At 41.7% G+C, this 22,196-nt stretch overlaps 1 protein-coding gene across 1 annotated transcript in view; it reads left to right on the forward strand.

Annotated features, from left to right (window-relative positions):
• Window positions 1–18,787, forward strand: part of SLC9A6 (solute carrier family 9 member A6) — a 50,865-nt gene extending 32,078 nt beyond the window's left edge. Inside the window, exons 13-16 of the mRNA XM_055563095.1 lie at window positions 2,799–2,829; window positions 5,065–5,144; window positions 10,699–10,804; window positions 16,105–18,787. Of these exons, the coding sequence (XP_055419070.1) occupies window positions 2,799–2,829; window positions 5,065–5,144; window positions 10,699–10,804; window positions 16,105–16,377 (490 nt within the window). The 3' untranslated portion in view covers window positions 16,378–18,787. The remainder of the gene's footprint in view (window positions 1–2,798; window positions 2,830–5,064; window positions 5,145–10,698; window positions 10,805–16,104) is intronic.
• The last annotated feature ends 3,409 nt before the right edge of the window (window positions 18,788–22,196 follow it).

The raw sequence follows: 22,196 nt of genomic DNA on the forward strand, positions 1-22,196 counted from the left end.
TTCCATGGTGGTCCAGTGGTAAAGAATCCGCCTGCCAATGCAGGAGACAGGGGTTCGATCCCTGGTCTGACAAGATTCCACATGCGTTGGAGCAGCTAAGCCTGTGCACCACAACTACTGAGCCTGGGTGCCCTAGAGCCTGTGCTCCGCAACAAGAAAAACCACTGCATGAGGAGCCCATATACCACAACTTGAGAGTAGCCCCCACTCGCCACAACTAGAGAAAACCCTCACACAGCAATGAAGACCCAGTGTAGCCATTTAAAAGAAAATGTAGTATAAATAAAACAAGAATGTCTTAAAAATAAACTTTCTGTTTAAAAATAAATAAAATCCAGTTGGCTGTCTTGTAGGATTTCACAGCAAGAACGTGATGTCATCTGTCCTGTTGTGTGGACAGTGGCTCCTCAGTGAGTGAGAGCCAGCCAGCTCTTCCTCTGTCCTTTTGCGTAGTTTGTGACAGTCACCTTTGGCTCCTTGTTGTGTACCACACATAGTTTGTACTTCCCCATCTCTGAGCCTTTGCTCACACTGTTGGCTCTGCCTGGATCGCTCTTCCACTCCCAGGAAACGACATAGCTCAAACACCGCCTCCTTTCACCCTCTTCTTTTCTCTCAGAACCACTCTTCTGTCTGCTTACTGTAGAGTACGTCTGTTATAGCACTGTTTTCAGTCAGCCTCGTAATGATGATGTTATTATAAGAGCTACCATTTAGCAAGTGTTAATGATGAAGGGCAGGGAAGTCTGGCGTGCTGCAGTCCATGGGGTCAGAAAGAGTCGGACACAACTGAGCGACTGAACAACAATAATGATGTATCACTGTTTTAAAATCTTTAGACACATTTTCTTGTTTAGTTCTTGCAGCAACTCTGCATGGGGGCCATCACCCCCATTTCTCAGGTGATAGAACTGTGGTTCATAGGGCCGCATGACTTGACTAAGTTCAAACAGCTAGAAAGGAGCTGAGGTCAGATTGGAACCCAGCTCTTCTGGACTGCAGAGCCCTTGGGGATTGCGCTGTAGTTATGTCTGTCTTTCCCACCAGTCTGTGAACTCCTGGAGGGCAGGGCTGTGTGTAAATCATGTCTATGCCCTATGCTTAGCACAGTGCCTGGCAGGTAGTAACTGCTCTGATAAATGTTTATTATGTTAACTTGGCCTCCAACACTCTTGCATCTGAGAATTAAACTTGTGTTGTCAAGACCACTAGATGTCACTTGAGATACACAAATGTGGTTAGAGTTTAATATGGCGAAAGAGGTATTAAATAGCTTCTGGCCATCTTAACAAAGAAGAAATGAGCATTTCTTGGAATTCTGAATCTGGTTATGACCATCTGTTTTTCAAGTATTTGGCCCTGATTCTCTTGCCTTCCAGATAAGGTCGTGCATCATTTTCCTCCCTTTGGTGTTACTAGGCTGCTCCTGCAGCAGCTTCTCACGCTGCTATTTTTTTCTGTGTTGTCTGTAGTAGTGGCCTTAATCGATAAACATTTGAGCACCTAGTGTGCTCAACATTTGACACCTGTGTGTCAGGTACTGTGCTAGACTCTGGGGATACAGAGATGAATTAGGACATGACCTTTACCCTCAAGGAGCTCACAGTCTTATCTGGGGAGACCGACAGGTAAATAACTATACTCTACTATACTAAGTATTATAATAAAAGAATTAGAAAGTACTGTAAAATCCCAGAGGAAAAATGATCCTGACTGAAGGGGTCATAGAATGGTTCCTTTGGAACTCAAAAAAGGAGAACAAAATAAGGGACAATACAGTTCAAATAGAGGGACTAGCACAAGCACAGACATGGAAGCTCAGGAGAGGACAGGGTCTGGGGCAAGGAGCAGTCGGGTCTCACTACCAGCAGGTGTTTGGGCGAGGGTGAGGGGAAAACTGGGCCAGAGTGGCAGGGGTGGCTAATTTGAAGAGTCTTGAATGCCACACAAAGGACTTTAGACCTGACCCTCTGAGTTACAAGCTGGTCTCAGAGACTTTTGTAAAGGTAGTAAGCCAGTGAGCTCTCTGCTTGAGATGGCTAACTCTCAGGGAGAGCCTGGCAGCGGGGCACCCTTACAGCCAGTTGCTCCAGATGCTGTGAGTCAGAATGAGGTCCCAGCTTGAGCAGTTGAAATGGAAAGGAGAGGGGATCTGAGAGACAGTTTAGAGGGAGAATGAACAGAGGTGGTGAGTGCTCAGATTGAGGAGATAGAGGAGTCAAAGAGAGCTTCTCATAATGAAGCTGTTCCCTGAGATTGAAAGCAGATAAAAAAGAATCATGAAGAACCAAGGCTAATGGCTATCCATTTGCCTATGGAAAAACACCCTGGAATTGGACCTTCTCTTCAGTCATCATAACAGAATGTTGCCAGGAGAGCTGAGAGGTCTGAAAACATGCAGCTTCCTCCCGGAACTGCAATGGGCCAGCCTTGTTTGTGGAACTGCCCTAGAGTTCTTATTCGGCCACTGGGGCAGCACTGCTTGCCCTCACTCCTGCTTATTGTGGACTTGGTTACAAAAGAAAAGGTTATTTTTTCTGAAACTGGTAAGTGGGATTGGCTTGCAGGAAGAGAAGGTTAGTAGACCCTGCTTGCCTTAGGAGTCAAGCTGTTGCTAAGGAAAGTGGCAGGAGCCAAAAGTCTACAGCAGCAGCCATTGAGAAGCACAAAAATATTAGTCATTTCATAGCTTCTGTGTTGAGAAAAGTAGTTGCCTAAGAGTACTCATATGTGAATAGGCTTTTTTTTTTTTTTTTTTTGCTTCAAGATCTCATTTGCCTTTTGTGTTTTTCTTTTAGGGTTGGTGTTGATTCAGACCAAGAACACTTGGTAAATATGCATTTGTGTTGTCCTGGCATTTCTGTCAAATGTGTGGTTGCTTGGAAAGAAAACAAATCTACGTAGACTTCATGCCACTGTTATTTAGATCCTGTACTATTTGCATCAGCTTTTAACTGACATCATATCATTCCTGGCTTTTCTCACTGCTCGATAGAGACAAAACTGAATTTTAGGCTGCGTGTGGTTATCAAGGGTGACAGCTCCCCTATCTGTGGGCAAGGCTGGGCTTTGGCCACAGACAAGAGTAGAGTCCCTTAAGCACTCCTGGGTTTTCAAGTGACTGTTCTGGCATGGGGAGCCTTTTTCCATTTTGGTTTGCGCATGAAGTCTTGTCTCTGATGTAAGCCCCACTCCAGCTGCTTTTCCTGTGCAACTTTCAAATTGGATGACCAGCAGCTGCCCTTGAGAACTGCCTGGAAGCCTTGGGCTCTTCAACCAGGCTTCCCTGCCTGTTCAGGAGAATGTGCTTTCTTACCCTCTGCCTCAGCCCTGCCCATGTTTCCTTGCTTACACTCATGTGTCACTTTCTCTGTTGTTTCCTTGAAACAGAACTTGGTAGACCAGTGCATTGTAACTCAGTGCTTTCTCTAGACTGACCACCTTTTTCTGGTATTTTCCTTCCACCTTTTAATGCTTTCTGAGCACAGCTGAATAGGTACCTCTGCCCTAGACATGAGATGGGAAATAACAGAAATGAGGTTTTTGAAAATGCAAAGCATCTCTTTAAAAACAATAGTTCTTTTTCTTGTCTGAAACAGGCCCTGGTCTACTTGTCTTCAGAGTGTAATTAAAAAAATTTTTTTTTGTCAGATTCATTTCCTGAATGCTAATTTTGCTAGCTATTGAGTGATGAGTTTGTATGTGACCTAGGACGCACATGCCTCTTTTGTGATCAGAACCTTAAAGTATAATTTCATGGGTTTGAAATAATTGTACAAACCAGGCTGGATGAGTTCCCATGATGCTGAGTTCCTGGGGTAGTTTCCAAAGGGTAATAGCCCCTTAGTGCCTCCACCCCCATGTCGAAAAAAGAGTAGTGATCAGACAGCTCCCCAGACCAATGCTTGATCACCATCTGTGTATGCCTCTACCCGTTATGTCCCCTCTGTCACCACAGAGGACAAATGGAAATGGAGTGACAGGGAAAGAGCCAGGTAGGTGAGTACCAACTGTGACATCCAGAAAAAAATGTCATTTTTACTTTGCCCTCAAAACTGTGGATGCCTTGGCTCAGTATATTGTTTACTCAATATTTCAAGTGTCCACTGGGAAGCACAGAGGAAGATTTTAGTAACTATGGAACATGTAGGGGTTAGGTTTACAGGTGTTCATGTGGTGAGGGGATCGTGAGATTTGTAGATTTGTTGCTCTTCTAAAAAGTGGAGCTATACAAACTAATGCCTCCTGATGTGAAAGTAAACACTGTAAGCCTGTTCAGTGTTCTCAGACTTTTTGTATTTTGATACCCACCGAGAGGAAGATTCACTTATTTTGAGGATCAGGAAAAACAGGAACAAAACAGGAACCAAACCCAGAATCTAAACTGTACTCTTTGAAAATCTTGGAAACAGAACATTCATGCTGGAAAGAGCCTTTGAGTAAGGTTCGCATTGTATTCATGAAAAAACTCAGGCTGGGAGGGGAAGGGACTTGCCCAACTAGTTCACATCGGAGCCGAGATGAACCAGATGGCCTCACAGCGCCACTGCTGACTGCTCTGTGTTACACATGAGGATGCAGTTTATGTTTTGGGGGGAGCTGTTTTTGAAGAGATCCGCTTGCTGTGTTAGTTTTCCCTCCTACCCAGCCTGGCTTACCATGGAATTTCCCTACTTACTTAAATTTTGCTAGTGTTCTAACAACATAATAGCATCTTTGAAAATGCCAGTTAGTTTTGGGACCCATGACAACTCCCAAAGATCAGAATGTTTATGCGATGTTTTCCGCTTAAGGTGCAGTTCACATTGTGGGTGTAAAGCTTTCAGATTTAGGGGGTGGATTATCCCACATTAATTTTGCTAAATTCCAGTCAACTCATAAATCAGGAAGCAGCCTGAGTAATAGAAGTGTTCAAAAAAAATACTTCACAGTTTCTTATTCCTAAGCTGCAATATACAAGCTCTTAAATTAGGCTATATTTGTAATTCTACAAAGCAGTGACTCTTAAATGAATGTGTTTTTTGTCTTTATGTATATATTGACTTACTTATTGTCTGTTTGCAGGGTATTCCTGAAAGTGAAAGAAGAACTACCAAAGCAGAGAGCGCATGGCTCTTCCGGATGTGGTATAACTTTGATCACAAGTATCCTTAATTGAGAAAAAAACAGTATGGATATGAATGATTACAATTTAATGGAACAACTGTTTTGACTACTCTCTTCCTGAACTGGAATATAAAGCATACCTTTGGTCTTCCTTTTCCCCTTCAGTGTAGTGGAGAAGGTTACCCACACACACGGATGAAAAGGTTACCCACACACACGGATGAATTCCTCTGAAAACCCATGAAGCCAGTAGGGACTCAAGAGCCTTTATGATAGACTTGCTTTGATATATAGGTTTATTTATGGAGTAAACTTTAATATTTATTGTCTTTTAGCTAATTGAGTGAATGCTGCAAAAGGAATTTGTTGGTGTTTGTCAGTGTGCTTGCTAGGGTAAAAGAGGAAAGGCAGGCTTAGGAAGAAACATGGGAATGAGAAACTCAGCGATGCTGGATACCGCAGTGATCATTGATGTCTTTTCTCTGACCTTTCCAAAGACTGGAAGATTCTCCTCTCCATTCAGAATGCCAGTGCTTCATTATTTACCAGATTTCTTTCTTGTCCTATTGTAACAGTCTTCTTCATAGCTATACTTTAAGTCAGGTTATATATAATAACCTGTTTAAATCATGCTTTTAAAAATTTTTTTAAAAGATACTTTTTATGTGAACTATTTTTGGAGTCTTTATTACATTTGTTATAGTACTGCTTCTGTTTCTGGTTTTTTGGCCAAGAGACATGTGGGATCTTAGCTCCTGGACCAGAGCAAACCCAATGCCCCTGCATTGGAAGGCTAAGTCTTAATCACTGGCCCACCAGGGAAGTCCCTAAATCATGCCTTTTAAAAAATTGTATCACTCACTTTATTAAAATTAATTTCTTATTTGAAAATTGAACTAGATAAAGGGACTATGGAGTTCTTTCTGGCTGAGACTTTAAGTGAATCAGAACCTAGTTTATGTTCTGTTGAAGTGAATTTGGGACAGCTATGTAAAAATCCTTTTTCCTTGCTTTTGACTTTCTGATCAAAACCTTCTATGTTTAAGAAAAACGCACTTGACACTTATCATTAGAAGCTACTACTTACTATATTCTGTTTGCTAGATTTTTACATTCACTTTCTGGAAGGATTCTAATATATGGAAACACGAATGAATGCGTATCTATGGTATTGTTCAGTTGCTAACTTGTGTTCAACTCTTTGCTACCCCATGGACTACAGAACACCAGGCTTCCCTGTCCTTCACTATCTCCTGGAGTTTACTCAAACTCATGTCCATTGAGTCGGTGTTGCTATCTAACCATCTCATCCACTGCTGCCCCCTTCTCCTTTTGCCTTCAACTTTTCCCAGCATCAGGGTCTTTTTCAGTGAGTCAGTACTTCGCATCAGGTGGCCAAAGTATTGGAGCTTCAGCTTCAGCATCAGTCCTTCCAGTGAATATTCAGGACTGATTTCCTTTAAGATTGACTGGTTTGATTTCTTTGCTGTCCAAGGGACTCTCAAGATTCTTCTCCAGCACCACAATTTGAAAGCATCAATTCTTTGGTGCTCAGCCTTCTTTATGATCCAACTCTCACATCTGTACATGACTACTGGAAAAACAATAGCTTTGACTATTTAGACCATTGTCAGCAGAGTGATGTCTTTGCTTTTTTATTATGCTGTCTAGGTTTGTCATAGATTTCCTTCCAAGGAGCAAGCACCTTTTAATTTAATGGCTGCAGTCACCTTCCACAGTGATTTTGGATCCTCCAAAAAAATCTGTCACTGCTTCTACTTTTTCCCTTCTATTTGCCATGAAGTGATGGGACTAGAGTTCAGATCATGAACTCCTTATTGCAAAATTCAGACTTAAATTGAAGAAAGTAAGGAAAACCACTAGACCATTCAGGTATGACTTAAATCAAATCCCTTACGATTATATAGTGGAAATGACAAATAGATTCAAGGGCTTAGATCTGATAGACAGAGTACCTGAAGAACTATGGATGGAGGTTCATGACTTTGTACAGGAGGCAGTGATCAAGACCATCCTCAAGAAAAAGAAATGCAAAAAGGCAAAATGGTTGTCTGAGGAGGCCTTACAAATAGCTGAGAAAAGAACAGAAGCTAAAGGCAAAGGAGAAAAGGAAAGATATACCCATCTGAATGCAGAGTTCCAAAGAATAGCAAGGAGAGAAAAGAAATCCTTCCTCAGTGATCAATGCAAAGAAATAGAGGCAAATAATAGAATAGGAAAGACTAGAGATCTCTTCAAGAAAATTAGAGATACTGAGGGAACATTTCATGCAAAGATGGACACAGTAAAGGACAGAAATGGTATGGGCCTAATAGAAACAGAAGTGACTAAGAAGAGGTGGCAAGAATACACAGAAGAACTATACAAAAAAAGATCTTAATGACACAGATAATCATGATGGTGTGATCACCAACCTAGAGCCAGACATCCTGGAATGCCAAGTTGTGTGGGCCTTAGGAAGCATCACTATGAACAAAGCTAGTGGAGGTGATGGAATTCCAGTTGAGCTATTTCAAATCCTAAAAGATGATGCTGTGAAAGTGCTGCACTCAATATGCCAGCAAATTTGGAAAACAGCAGTGGCCACAGGACTGGAAAGGTCACTTTTCATTCCAATCCCAAAGAAAAGCAATGCCAAAGAATGTTCAAACTACCGCACAATTGCACTCATCTCACATGCTAGCAAAGTAATGCTCAAAATTCTCCAAGCCAGGCTTCAGCAATCCATGAACTGTGAACTTCCAGATATTCAAGCTGGTTTTAGAATAGGCAGAGGAACCAGAGATCAAATTGCCAACATCTGCTGGATCATCGAAAAAGCAAGAGAGTTCCAGAAAAACATCTATTTCTGCTTTATTGACTATGCCAAAGCCTTTGATTGTGTGGATCACAATAAACTGTGGAAAATTCTGAAAGAGATGGGAATACCAGACCACCTGACCTGCCTCCTGAGAAATCTGTTTGTAGGTCAAGACGCAACAGTTAGAACTGGACATGGAACAATAGACTGCTTCCAAATCGGGAAAGGGGTACATCAAGGCTGTTTTATTTAACTTATATGCAGAGTACATCATGCAAAATGCCAGACTTGATGAAGCACAAGCTGGAATCAAGATTACCAGGAGAAATATCAATAACTTCAGATACGTAGATGACACCAGTCTTATGGCAGAAAGCGAAGAACTAAAGAGTCTCTTGATGAAAGTGAAAGGAAAGAGGAGAGTGAAAAAGCTGGCTTAAAACCTAACATTCCAAAAGCAAAGATCATGGCATCTGGTCCCATCACTTCATGACAAATAGATGGGGAAACAGTGGAAACAGTGACAGACTTTATTTTCTTGAGCTCCAAAATCACTGCAGATGGTGACTGCAGCCATGCAATTAAAAGATGCTTGCCTCTTGGAAGAAAAGCAATGAGCAACCTAGACAGCATATTAAAAAGCAGAGACATTACTTTGCCGACAAAGGTCCATCTAGTCAAAGTTATGGTTTTTCCAGTAGTCATGTATGGATGTGAGAGTTAGACCATAAAGAAAGCTGAGTGCTGAATAATTGATGCTTTTGAACTGTGGTGTTGGAGAAGACTCTTGAGAGTCCCTTGGACTGCAAGGAAATCAAACCAGTCAATGATAAAGGGAATTAGTCCTGAATATTCACTGGAAGGACTGATGTTGAAGCTGAAGCTCCAATACTTTTACCACCTGATGGGAAATACTGACTCATTGGAAAAGACCCTGACGCTGGGGAAGATTGAAGGCAGGAGAGAAGGGGGTAACAGGGGAAGAGATGGTTGGATGGCATCTCCAACTTGATGGACATGAGTTTGAGCAAGCTCTGGGAGTTGGTGATGGACAGGGAAGCCTGCAATGCTGCAGTCCTTGGGGTCACAAAGAGTTGGACCCAACTGAGCGAGTGAACTGACCTTCCCAATGCAGTGTTAAATATAAGCGATGACAGTGGGCATTCTTGCCTTATTCCTGACCTCAAGGGATATTTTTCAATATTTCACCATTAAGTATGATACTAGCTATAAGTTTTTGAGATATCTTTGATCAACTTAAGAAAATTCCCTTTTTTTCTAGTTTGCTGAGAGTTCTTATCATAAATAGGTATTGAATATTATCATACCCTTTTCCTGCATCAATTGAAATGATCACGTGTTTATTTTTTTCTCCGTTAGTGTTTTATCTTGCTGATTTTCATCAATTGTTTGAATGTTAAGCCAATCTTAGTTTGGTGGAACAAATCCCATTTGATCATGATATGTTATTCATTGTGTGACACTGGATTTAGTTGCTAATATTTTGTGTCTATTTTCATGAGAAGTATTGGCTTGTGATTTTTTTCTTGTAATATCCTTATCAAGTTTCTATAATAAGACTGTGCTAATTTTATAAAACAAGTAGGGAAGACTTTTTCTGTTTTGTGGAGGACTTTATGTAAGCTTGGTGTTGTTTCTTAAGTGCCAGGAAGATTTTAACCAGTGAAGCTTTCTGGGCCTGGAGCTTTTTGTATGAGCAATGTTTTAGTTTGTTTAATAGATACTGGACCATTCAGATTTTTTGGTCAATATTTGATAAGTTTTAGTTTTTAGGTAATTTGTTCTTGTAGAGTTAAACACCAAGACTTATTAGCCTCAGTACTAAGTACCCTGTTAAGTACCACTGAACTAAGATCTGGTAGTTTCTGTACTTGATGCACTAGTACAATTCATCATTCCAGATTTTCAGTGGTTTTTGTGTGGCAAGATGTTTTATGAACTATATAAGTGTGTTTATACAAAGTACTTTAATCTTAGAGTTTATGGGAATTTATGTAAATTTCTTTCATTTTTAATTGAGAACAACCTTAGGTTGTAATTTTAGAAAGTAGGGAATATGTATATGTGTCTTTCTCCCTTTCTCTGCTTTTTCTTGTGATTCTCTCTTTTTTCCTTTCAAGTATCAAATATATTATTGCATCTGTTTTTATTTTTATTTTTGGAGAATAGATGAATGCTAAAATGAGAGTCTGTGACAGAGGAACTCATGATGCATAATTTTTAAAAATGTTTTTAGAATTGCATTTCCTCTGATTCTGAAGTTTCAACTCATTGAAGAGGCCAGCTGAATCCATAGTAAATAATGAAAACTATTTTTTATTACTATATTCTACTACTGAAATGTTTAATCGCTTTTCAGGCTCTTTAGTATTCTTTCTTCTGTATCTCCTTTGGTGCTAAATCGAGTGTGATTTTGACTTTAGTAAAATCATAAAGGCAATATGATGTAGTGGTCAAAAGGTCATAGGATCTGGAATCAGACTGATCTGGGTTTGAGTATTGGTCCACCATTTACTTGTGTGACTTTAGGCAGATCGTTGACTTCTGTGAGCCTGAGTTTCCATATTTGTAAAGCAGAGATAATACTACAAAATTTTAAAATGTTGCTATCTCACTGACATAACAGGGTCATGAAATGGGACATTTGCTATCTGAAGTGGTAGGTACACTGTGACAGTGATTGTAATCAAGCAGAGTGTTCTTTTTAAATTGATAAAGAAAGGAACACAGCTCTTCCTTAACCAGCACAGCTATCTGAAGCCTCTGTTGACGCACAGTGGGCCTCCTCTTACCACCACCCTGCCTGCCTGCTGTGGCCCCATTGCAAGATGCCTGACCAGTCCCCAGGCCTATGAGGTAAGTTGGTTTCATCCAGAACCTCAGTTCTTCATTAAGTTAAATGTAAATATATCTGCTCTGTGGATGGGTGACTGCTGTTTTTGTTTTGTTTTGTTTTGTTTTGCTTGCTTTTATGATATAAAAGCCACAAGCAGGAATATAAACATATGTTGCTCAGCTAGAAAGTGCACTGAAATCTCTAAATTTATTATATGTATAATAATTTATATATAAATTATATATGGAATAGATATAATTTATCTCTAAATTTATTATAATTCACAGTGTTTGAAACATCATTTGAAAACAGATATGGAATAGCATCTTGCTGTCAGTAATTTTAGTACAAAAAAATTCAATTTCTGTGCTGGTTTTCAGTTATTTCAGAGAAGGCAATGGCAACCCACTCCAGTACTCTTGCCTGGAAAGTCCCATGGGTGGAGGAGCCTGGTAGGCTGCAGTCCATGGGGTCGCTAAGTGTCGGACACGACTGAGCGACTTCATTTTCACTTTTCACTTTACTGCATTGGAGAAGGAAATGGCAACCCACTCCAGTGTTCTTGCCTGGAGAATCAATTATTTGCAGCATGTGGTCTGAACTCAATACTAACTTTATATATTTTAATCTATAAATGTGGATCGTCACAGTCATGTTGAGAGGATTACTAAAACATTTTTTGATGCTCCTAAAGTGCAACAGATGGTCTTTTATTTCATACATAAGGGCAAGTTTATCTACCTGTATTGTATATCTCATGGGAGGGAGGCATCAACATACCTAGATATAATCTAGATTCCATATTTTTCCTTAACTGCCAATGTAAGATTGGTGATTTAGCAGGTACTGCAACAAAGAAAGAAATGACAAATGCTAAGCAGTTTTTATTTTAAAATATGAGCATTTAGTTTTTCAAGTTTTTTGTTAAAAAACTTTACTTCTAACCCAATCCTTCAAAAATAATCTGTGACATCAAATAAAGTCCCCATGTTAACAAAATCTGTCAGTTTTGACTACTCTGATGTAACACTTTGAGAGGAAAGGGTGTGGTAAAACAGTGTAGATGTGCATGCACATGCACACCCACACACACATACACACTTCCTTATGACCTCCTCTGTGGTGTTTTAGCGTAGATCTCATGGAGAATGGACAGGGAAGGGGAGACTTAGCTGGGGTGGCACCTGGGTCAGGGAGGAGTACCCTGCAGCACTATGTTATGTTGAATCCATACACTGCTGATGGGGTGAGGGGAACACCCCATGTTGTCTTGTCCCTCCCTCCCACTTTACCCAGGCTCCCGTATCAAGCACAGTGTCCATTCCCTCTTTACCCTGTTAGCCCACATGGCTGTCTGCTGAGGGGTCAGCCAGCTTTGTCAGCTAAGTCAGTGAGGCCTGGCTGTTGGAGTCCAGAGACCCACTCACCATCATGAAAAGCCAGAAGAGCTGCACAATGCCTGTGTGTTCTGTAGAATATAGCAGAATACAACATTGTTCTATTTGCTTCCTTGGGCTGTCATAACAGAGTACCCCAAACTTAACAGCAGAAATTTACTGTCTCACAGTCTGGAGGCTGGAAGTCTGAGGTCCAGGTGCCAGCAGGGTTGGGTCCTAAGGGCTCAGAGAGAGTCTATTCCAGACCTCTCTCTAGCTTCTAGTGGTTTGCAGGCCATCTTTGGCATTCCTTGGCTTGAAGATGCATCACCGTGATCTCTGTCTTCATCTTCACCTGGCATTTTCCCTGTGTGTGTGTGTGTGCATGCGCGCAGATCTGTGTCTCCAAATTTCCCCTTTTTATAAGGACACCCTCCAGCCATACTTGATCAGGGCCCACACTAAAGACCTCATCTTAACATGATCCCTTAAAAGTCTGTACTTCCAGATAAGGTCACTTTCACAGATACTGGGAGTTAGGATTTCATATTTCTAGGGGATGAGGGGGATGCAGTGTAACCCAGAACAACCATAAAACTTCATTTTTAATTTAATTTTTTGTTATGCTGACTCCTTATTAAATTACAAAAGTAGCATACTTACAGGAGAAGGCAATGGCACCCCACTCCAGTACTCTTGCCTGGAAAATCCCATGGATGGAGGAGCCTGGTAGGCTGCAGTCCATGGGGTCGCCAAGAGTCAGACACGACTGAGCGACTTCACTTTCACTTTCCACTTTCATGCATTGGAGAAGGAAATGGCACCCCACTCCAGTGTTCTTGCCTGGAGAATCCCAGGGACGGGGGAGCCTGGTGGGCTGCCGCCTATGGGGTCACACAGAGTCGGACACGACTGAAGCGACTTAGCAGCAGCAGCAGCAGCAGCAGCATACTTACAGCCAGATATTCAAACAGTATAGAATGTACAAAGTGAAAAATGAAAGTCACTCTCTTTCTCCCACCACATCCCCTAGAGACAGTCTTTTTAAGAGTTTATTGTGGATAGTCCCAGATATATTTTATCTATACAAACTTCTATGTGTGTATATAACTGTCTGTTATTGTTTTTTTACGATGGGATTGTTGCAGGAAGGCGGACCCCTTCCAGGGCCCGAAACTGGGCTCTTGTCTAACACTCGGAAATGAATTGTCCGAGGAGACACATGTGCTGACAAAGCAAGAGATTTTATTGGGAAAGGGCACCAAGGTGGAGAGCAGTAGGGCAAGGGAACCCAGGAGAACTGCTCTGCCCCGTGGCTCGAAGTCTCCGGTTTTATGGTGATGGGATTAGTTTCTGGGTGGTCTTTGGCCAATCACTCTAATTCAGAGTCTTTCCTGGTGGCGCACTAATTGCTCAGCCAAGGTGGATGCTAGTGAGAGGGATTCTGGGAAGTGGACGGACACGTGGTGTCTCCTTTTAACCTTTCCCGAACTCTTCTGGTTGGTGGTGGCTTATTCCATATTCCTTATCAGGATCTCCTGTCATAAAACAACTCATGCAAAGTTACTATGGTGCCTGGCCAAGGTGGGCGGTTTCAATCGGTGTGCTTCCCCTAACAGGATCATAATAGTATTGTCCTGCTACTTGCTTTTTTTTCACGTAATGATCCACAGCATGGATACCTTTGTAAGAGTCCATGAGAACCTTCTCTCTATTGGTGGCTGCGTAGTGTAGCTTTACTAAGGTTGATCTAGTCAGTCTCATTCCTTTTGTGTTTTTGTTATTACAAACAATGTTTACAGTGAGTAACCTTGTATATATGTTTACCCAATAATATAAAGTTATAAAGAATAGATTTTAAAGGTTTAAATCGCTGGGTCAAAAGGCATATGCATTTTAAAATTTGGTAGCTATTGCCCCAAACTTCAAACTTAATAAAGGCAGTCGAAGGTGCTGAAGAAAGAGCCCCTGCTGATGTGTGAAGGCCCCACAGAGCTTTGTTGTGGGCATTGCTGAATTAAGTGATAGACAGGCTCCTTAGACTTACAGCTTAGACTTACAGCTGGATTGGCTTGGAAGGGATTATGGCTGGTTGGTGGAGCGGGTTTCTTTGGGGTTTTTTTTTTTCCTTTGGTTTTTAATTTACAGGTCTTTGTCTTTGAGTGTTGAGGCAAATCTCTAGCAACATCAAAGAATTTTGAAATTTCCAGCAACAGCAAATGTGAAATTTTAGTCTAATAGTGTCCTCAGTCTATTTGACTATCTTAGACAAACTTAACATTTTTAAATGCACAGGATAGGAGAGTTGGGTGTAGGAGGTTTCTATCTACTTCCCTCAAGGAGTATTAGTCACAGACTTTTTTTGCTGTATCAACATGAGTATTTACAATGATTCTTACTCTACATTTAAATAAAATGACTTTCTGATTTTTAAAAGTAATAAACATTCATTATAATAAAATTTCAGATAATACAGAAACACAAAGAAAACTATAAAAACCATTAGCAATCCTATCATGCAGAGCTTGCTATCATCATTTTGTTGAATACCCTTCTAGACTTTTCTATTGTTGACTGGAAAAATAGTCACAACCTAAAAGTTGGAATTTGGGGTACTTCAAGTCTGGGAGGCAGCATCTCAAGTAACCCTGAGAAAACTGTTCCCTGGAGGTGGGAGTCAGGGGAGTGGGGTGGATTGGAGCTGAGGCGTAGGGTAAGTGGAACCAGGTTATATAAAAATTTTGCAACAAAGGGTGGGAAGTCTGAATGTCAAAAGTTTTTGTAAATTAAAGAAAACCAGATATCTCAAGTGAAGGAATCTAGCGCTTTTTTATGATGGGAAAATGGCAGAGTCTGGGCTCACTGAAAGCATTCCTTTGAAATGCACCTCAGCTGTGTGGGGCTGGTATCCTGTGTTTTCACACCCTGAGCTCCCTTGGGGCTCACTGTGGGCTGTGGCTGCAGTTTGATGGCTGCTGGATGGCAGGTATTCTTCCCTTCCTGAGTTTCCTCAGGCTCACCAGCTCACGTTGGAGGGCTGCAGTCTCTTGCTGACTGTGACATCATTGTTTACTGATATGTGGTGGTGGTTTAGTTACTCAGTTGTGTCTGACTCTTTGTGACCCTGTGGGCTGTAGCCCACCAGGCTCCTCTGTCCATGGGATTCTTCAGGCAAGAATACTGGAGTGGGTTGCCATTTCCTTCTCCAGGGGGTCTTCTGGACCCTTTCTCACTATACACATGTACATTTTTTAATTAACCAAAATGGCACTATATATCCTGGACACTTTTCCCTCTTCTGGAACTTTATGTAATTATATTCTTTTTGGCCTCCAAATTTCCATTAGAACAAAAGCTTTTTGAGCTGCTTGACAAGTATGTAATGAGGGTAGTGAAGGTTCAATATTTCTAGGCATTGTTGACATGAAAGTAAGCGCTTCATTTATTTAAACCTATTCAGCAATGAATTGCACTTACATTTAGTGAATACTTTCTGTGTGCCCCAAATTGTTAGGTGATTGAACTACAGCATACAAGGGATTTAGAGTCTAGTGGGGGGAGATGTGATGCAGACCCCTGCATGTGCAGCTGTGAAAAGGGGTAAGTGCCACTGTAGGGAGAGGGCTAAGTGCAGGCTGCTAGGGAAGAACACAAGAGGGCACCTAAGCTAGCCTTGGATGGTCAAAGAAGACTTCTGGGAGAAAGTGACTTTTAAGTGAAAACCTCAGTGATAAGTAGGAGCTAATTATCTGAAGGAGAGGAGAGGAGACAGGAGGTAAGAGAAAGCAGTAGAGATTTTGGCAGCTCTCAAGCACTTCAGTCTGCAGGCACACAGTGGGGCAAGTGGGGTCAGAGAAAATACAGCATCCTTGAAAATTGAGCTATTGGAAATGTTTCTTTAATTTTTCATAATAATTCTCAAAACTTGTTTTATTTGCATTTAGAACCAGGAACAGTTGAAAGACGATGACTCCGATCTCATCCTCAATGATGGTGATATTAGTTTGACATATGGCGATTCTACTGTGAACACTGAGTCAGCATCATCCGGTGCCCCTAGGAGACTTATGGGAAACAGTTCTGAAGATGCCTTTGATCGGGAACTTGCCTTTGGGGACCATGAACTGGTCATTCGGGGAACACGCCTGGTTCTACCTATGGATGATTCTGAGCCCCCCTTAAATTTGTTAGATAATACGAGACACGGTCCAGCCTAAGCTTACTAGTTACTCACTTAGTGGTCTGTAAAATTTGCACATGTGATTGTGAAGAAATTCGTACTACCTAAAAAGTCCCAGTGCATGTCTCTGAATGTTTAAGCTATATAAATGCTATTTATTTATATAGCATTGAAAGACTATAAATACCCTGTACAAGGCAGATTGTGAACAAATTCTTCATTTTACTTTTTATTGGCCACACTGTGTAGACTGGATCTGTTTTAGAAAGTTAATTTCACAGTGATGTCTTGTGTTCTGTTAGCTTTATGTCTCAGTTCAGGTATACAAGGTGACAGATTTACTCTTTCTTATATTTACCTACCACTTAACCAGAGCACCAAGTTCTTGTGATGTGAATTAATTTTGTCTTGTGGGAGGGGAGGGAGAGGAAGGAGGGAGCACTGTTTCTGGGGGAGCCCAGGCAGGAGAAGTTGCTTTGTTGGAAAGTTGTGTTGATTGCTGCTGCCTTTGTCGTGACCTTTTTCTTTCCTTTTTGTCTGGTGGCCTGTTATGGTGCATGAGGTCAATGGCTTCGGATCTTGCCCATTCAGGTTGGGGAGTGAAGTGCTGGGGCCCCTTTTCCCCTTTGCCGTGAAAAAGTAAATTTTTTGGCTCCAGTACACTGCTACTCAGAAAAGAAGGCTGTGCATGACTTCCAAGACTTTGTTTCTTTTTTCCAGACCAAGACCTTGGAAAGAGTTGCACCATCCAGCCCACTTAGCCAAAGTATAGTTGTATATAGTTCAGAACACTTGATTTCGATTTGGAGGGGCTGGAGTGGGCAGAGGCCAGGAGGAGTAAGGAGCGTAGTGGTTTCAGAGAGCTCTCCCCCCAAATCTGTAAATACTCTATACCAGATAAGTTTAAATGAGAAACTCGATTGCTGCTTACTTTTTGATTATGTACTTTATCTGTATAGCAAGCTTTGTGGTCAGAAGTTTTTATACCAATTTAAATCGCTGCTCTTTAGCAGCCAAACAGGAGCAAAATGTAAAATTTTTGAATTGACTGTGTCTACTTGTCATTCGTTAGTCTGTAGTTGATGTTAATTTATGAATCCATGACCGTTCCACAGGACACCACAGCCAGTCAGGAGAGAATACAGCGCTCCTGAGCTTGTTGTGAGGACGGTTCTGCCTTTGTGTTACCAGGTGTAGTTGTCTTCATGTTCATGTGACTTTTTAATAGGAAATACCTAAGCTGCCATGTTTGTTTTGTTTCTTACAGTTTTCAAGGAAGAGTATATAACAATTGCCCATTTCATGTGCAGAGTATGAAAGTGGATTCTATTTTGTAATGCTGCAAATACTTAACAGTGTATTGAATGCTTAGCAGGGGGGATCCTTTCCAATGTTGATTCTGACCTGTCAAAGTTTTGGAAGAAAAACAAACTTCTGTAGGTTTTTTCCCCCTCAGGTCTGAGTAGCATTGCCTTAAATCTTACCCAATTTGAAAACGGTTTTGTTTATGTGATGTTCAAATTGTCCAATGCAAAATATCTTTCCAAACAAAATATACTTATTTTCCCAAAGGTTTTCTTGCTGTGATGCAAACACTCCTTGCGGTTTTAAGGGAATTCTACTGTTGAACCCTTGAGTGGCAGCTCTAACTGTTGGCATAGCCATTTGTTATGTAGTGGTAGCGACTTTCCTGCTATGCAGGAACCCGTGAAGTGTGCATTTTCTATAATGTGTGCCTCTTCATGCCGTCAGTAATTTCTTGTTAACATGTTTGAGGGGCTTTGAACTTCAGCGTCATTTACCCACAAAGTCATTCACGCTGTAAAAGGTTATACAAGAAATTCACAACTACCTTTTTTATCCTGTCAAGTTACTGAGCTCACTTTATGAAAATGACTGTAAATACTTAGCATGATAAATTCAGTAACTTGTCTGTTTCAGCATGCATAAGACTTTTTCTTAGGGAAACTGATAAAGCTTGAGTCAACTGAATCTGCCTTCGTACTTTATCAAAGGGGAACCAAGCCTGCTGTGCTTAAATCAGCATCTGGAAGATTCTCCTCTCTAATCTATGTGTGCATCTCCAAGCAAAGAAGAAAAAAACAAACTCTGCTCATCCATCTGTTGGTTTAAGACACCTGAATGAACTTGGATGAGGTACAGTCAGAATTCTCATCATGCACAAGTAGAACTATTCTCGGACTTGTTTTCCTGTTCTTTGTGGACCCTACACGTGTGAATGACTTGAACATTGTGTCTTTTCAAGTTATTTTTTAAGGTTCCTTGGCATTGTATCCTAGTTGTCCGTGTTTGGCAATGTGCTGTTAAAGTAATAGACTTTTAATCTTTATGTATTTTTTTGTTTTCCCTTGGAGGACTTGGACAGACGTTGTAGTGGTTTCTTTTAGCAAAATCTGTCATTAAAAAAATTATAGCCTTGCAAATAACCATTCATGGTGTTTGAGTCACAGTTTATTCTAGTAAGAGGTAAAGAGTGCTGACTTCATTTATTTTTCTACCTATATATCTACTGGGAAAGGGGGAAGACTGGTGTTTTTTTAAAAAAGCAGCAAACAGAAACCTAACAGAACATAACTTATGGGGTGGCACATTTTTGGTGCTTATGTGTAAGGCTGGATGTGTTTGCTCATGGGCACAGTTGGACCATTTAAGAAATATGATTCAAAGCAGTTGAATTCTGTTATATTGATTTGTAGCATGTTAGCTCAGTAATGGATAATGTCATGAACATGTTAACTTCCATTATGTGGGGAGAGTAAATTCTGTAAAAAGTTAGGTAAGGTAGTTCCAAGTTGGGTTGAGAGTACAATCACAAATAGTCCTTTTCCAGGTTAAAGACAGGTCTTTCTTATTGTGTGTAAGAAGTTCTCTAGGTTGTGGTTTGCTGACAGTCACTTCGCCTAGTCCGGTAATGGCACCAACCACACCATGATTGTCTTTTGGTGCCACCCGCTCCAGCTTCCTTGCTCATGGTCCTTGAGAGGCCCAGGTGGTGGCCTCCACAGCACTGGCTTGTTTCTTCAACCAACTCATGTTTTCTAATTCACAAATAAAACCTTAACATTAGGTTTGAGAAAGTGTATTTGTTTACCTGACTCAATGTACAAGTGTTTGGAGATGAAGGTGTAAAAGCCTTGACTTAATCAGAAAGCCCTTGATAGGAAGTACTTCACACAAATGATGCAGCATTGATGTGTGAGGCTTGCAATAAACTGGGAATAATAAAAATAGTTGTTCAGTCACTAAGTAGTTTGCATTTTGGGGACCCCCTTAGGTCTAGGCAATGTGTATGAGAGGTTTTTTTTTTCATTTCCATTTTAACTTAATCTTCATAATGCTGGGAGGGTACATTCCATTACTCTCTTTTCAACTTAGGTGGAAGGAAGTTGATACACTGCTAGTAAATGACAGAGCCAGGACTCAAATCCAGTCTTGACTCCAAAGTCTACATTTCTTCCCTGCTACTCTAGTAGCTCCAGTGCCAGGTGACAGGCTACTCCATCTTAAGTATTAGTAGAAGGATGATGAAGGGAATTACAGATGTCTGTCCTGCTGCCCACCCACCACTTGCTTGTCATCAGGCCAGGATAGGGCATGAAGTCTCAGCTCTGTTCCTCCATTTGATGCACTGTTGGCTGCCAGGCACATGTTCCCCTGGTTGGGAAATTTCTTGAATTCTTAGTGAAGTGCCCTCTTGTATCTCTGAGTCCATGGACAAGGCAATGTGGCTAACACCATGCCTTCACAGTGTGCCTGCCAATATTTTCACTAAGGAGCCCACCTTTGATGGCAGAGCATGAGGTCCTAAACAATGGCCGTGAACCCACACAGAGTTTGGTATAATATTGATAGAAAGAGCCCAGGCTCTGGAGTTACACAGACCTGAGTTCTAATCCAGACTCTGCTGCTTGCTTATAGTGTAACATTGACCGTTACATGTTGCCAAGCTTTTGCAATTTCTTAGCTGTAAAGTTAGTTCATTTAAGAAATATTTGTGTATTTACTGTGCCCCACATGGTGGCTAAAGCAGCAAACAACAATGGTCCCTGCCCTCACAGCATGGGATGCCAGTGACCATCTCATGGTGTTGCTTGGAATCATTCAGGCAAGAAACACCAGGTGCCTTCTGGTAGGGGAATATGTACCTCAAATAGCAGACAACACCAAATACAGTCATCACGGGATGGAAAAGTACAGGAGGCTCTAAGCGGGATTGTCATTTGGTCATGGGGGATAGGGAAGCTTTTCCTGATGATGAGATATTTAAGGTTAGACCACAGAATAAGCAGAGGGTCAAGCAGATGACAAGGTGAGGATGAGAAACATTCCAGGCAGTGAATAGTGACAGCCTCTACCTGTAACTTCCACACAAATTCATTCAATCAAATAGATATTGAGTGAAACCATACCAGGTACTGTGCTATCTACACATAGTGAGGAATAAAATAGATGCAGGCCACCCTCTTATACTCACACCTGAGTGTGCAAGACAGGAAGTACCCAGCACTCATAACGAGAAGCACCTTGAACCCAAACCTGTCCCTGCAACTTCCTCCCCTTCAGCCCTCTCCTACCACCCCTCTGAGGCACGTCCATGGTCCTCTTTGGGATCACAGCCTTCGGTTATTGGAAAAGAAAAAGTGCTGTGTCTCCCCTGAGTCTTTCTGCCCCTAGACTGACAATCTCATTGCCTTCCTGTATTTCAGATGCTCGCACTAGGAGTCCATTGTTCTAAACATATTTGTGGATTCACCTGAGACCATGTTGGCTTTTTGTTTTAGTGGCATCGTCTCCCTCATCTTAAGTGTCACCAGAAAGTCTGAGCTGGCTTCCTGCCTTCATGGAACTTCCAGTTGGGGAAGGCCAACCATAAATAAACAAATACATACATCAAGTAATTAGAGGTTGGGATGAATACCAAACAGGAATCAGGTGAGAGGTACTGGGTGAGGAGGCAGCGGCTGGGTAGCTGTGGGAGGGCTCGTTGAGGAGGCCTTGCTCAGGAGCTGATATTAAAACCAAGGCTTGAAGGAACTGGCCAGGCAGAGGACAGGGGAAGAGTAATGGGAAGTTCTGGTTTGGGGTAGATGCTCAACAAAAGTTTGCTGAAAAGGAGCAAAACATCCTCATACCCTTTACTGAGTTGGGTTTGGAAGGCCAGCACGGTGGAGTGGGAGAACAGAATGGCCAGGTTTCAGCCCTGCCTGCCACTGGGCACACTGAGGAAGCTACTTAAACCTCTCCGAGCCTGTTTCTTCCTTTATAAAATATGACAGGTCATGGATCCAGTGAACATTTATTGAGCTACTGTCATGTGCCAACACTGTGGTAGGTACTGAGTGATGATTCCAGGCCCAAGTAGCTGCCAGGTCTGATTGGGGGATCGGATGAAGTGATGTACATGGAAACGTTTTGACCAGGATTCAGAAGGCTCTTGACACTGAGCTTGAGTATTCCGCCAGGTGTTGTGATGAGGTGCTACATGAATAAAATAGGGAAAACTCTCTGCAGGCCATGCTTCTACTGTGAGCAACTTTCCTTCCGAATCTCCCGTTCCGCAAGTTGGAGGTTTCCCAAGCGGTTGCCACGGTGAAGGCTGAACTCTGAGAACTGGCTTAGCTGGGGCTCTCATGGCTGGAGCCTGACTGCCGTGAGACCTGACAGTTTCTAGACAATTCTGTCTACTAAGTGAAAGAGCCCCTCTCCTTGAGCAGCACCGCCCTGCCATCCAGGAGCCTCGCCCCTGGTGTCCTGCTCGTTTTCCACTGCTGCTGTCTGATGGTGTGAGTCCCACTCAAGAGACAGCTTAGGAGTGCAAGTTCTTTCTTTTTGTAG

The sequence above is a fragment of the Bubalus kerabau genome, chromosome X, assembly GCF_029407905.1.
Source record: "Bubalus kerabau isolate K-KA32 ecotype Philippines breed swamp buffalo chromosome X, PCC_UOA_SB_1v2, whole genome shotgun sequence".
Lineage (NCBI taxonomy): Eukaryota > Metazoa > Chordata > Mammalia > Artiodactyla > Bovidae > Bubalus > Bubalus kerabau.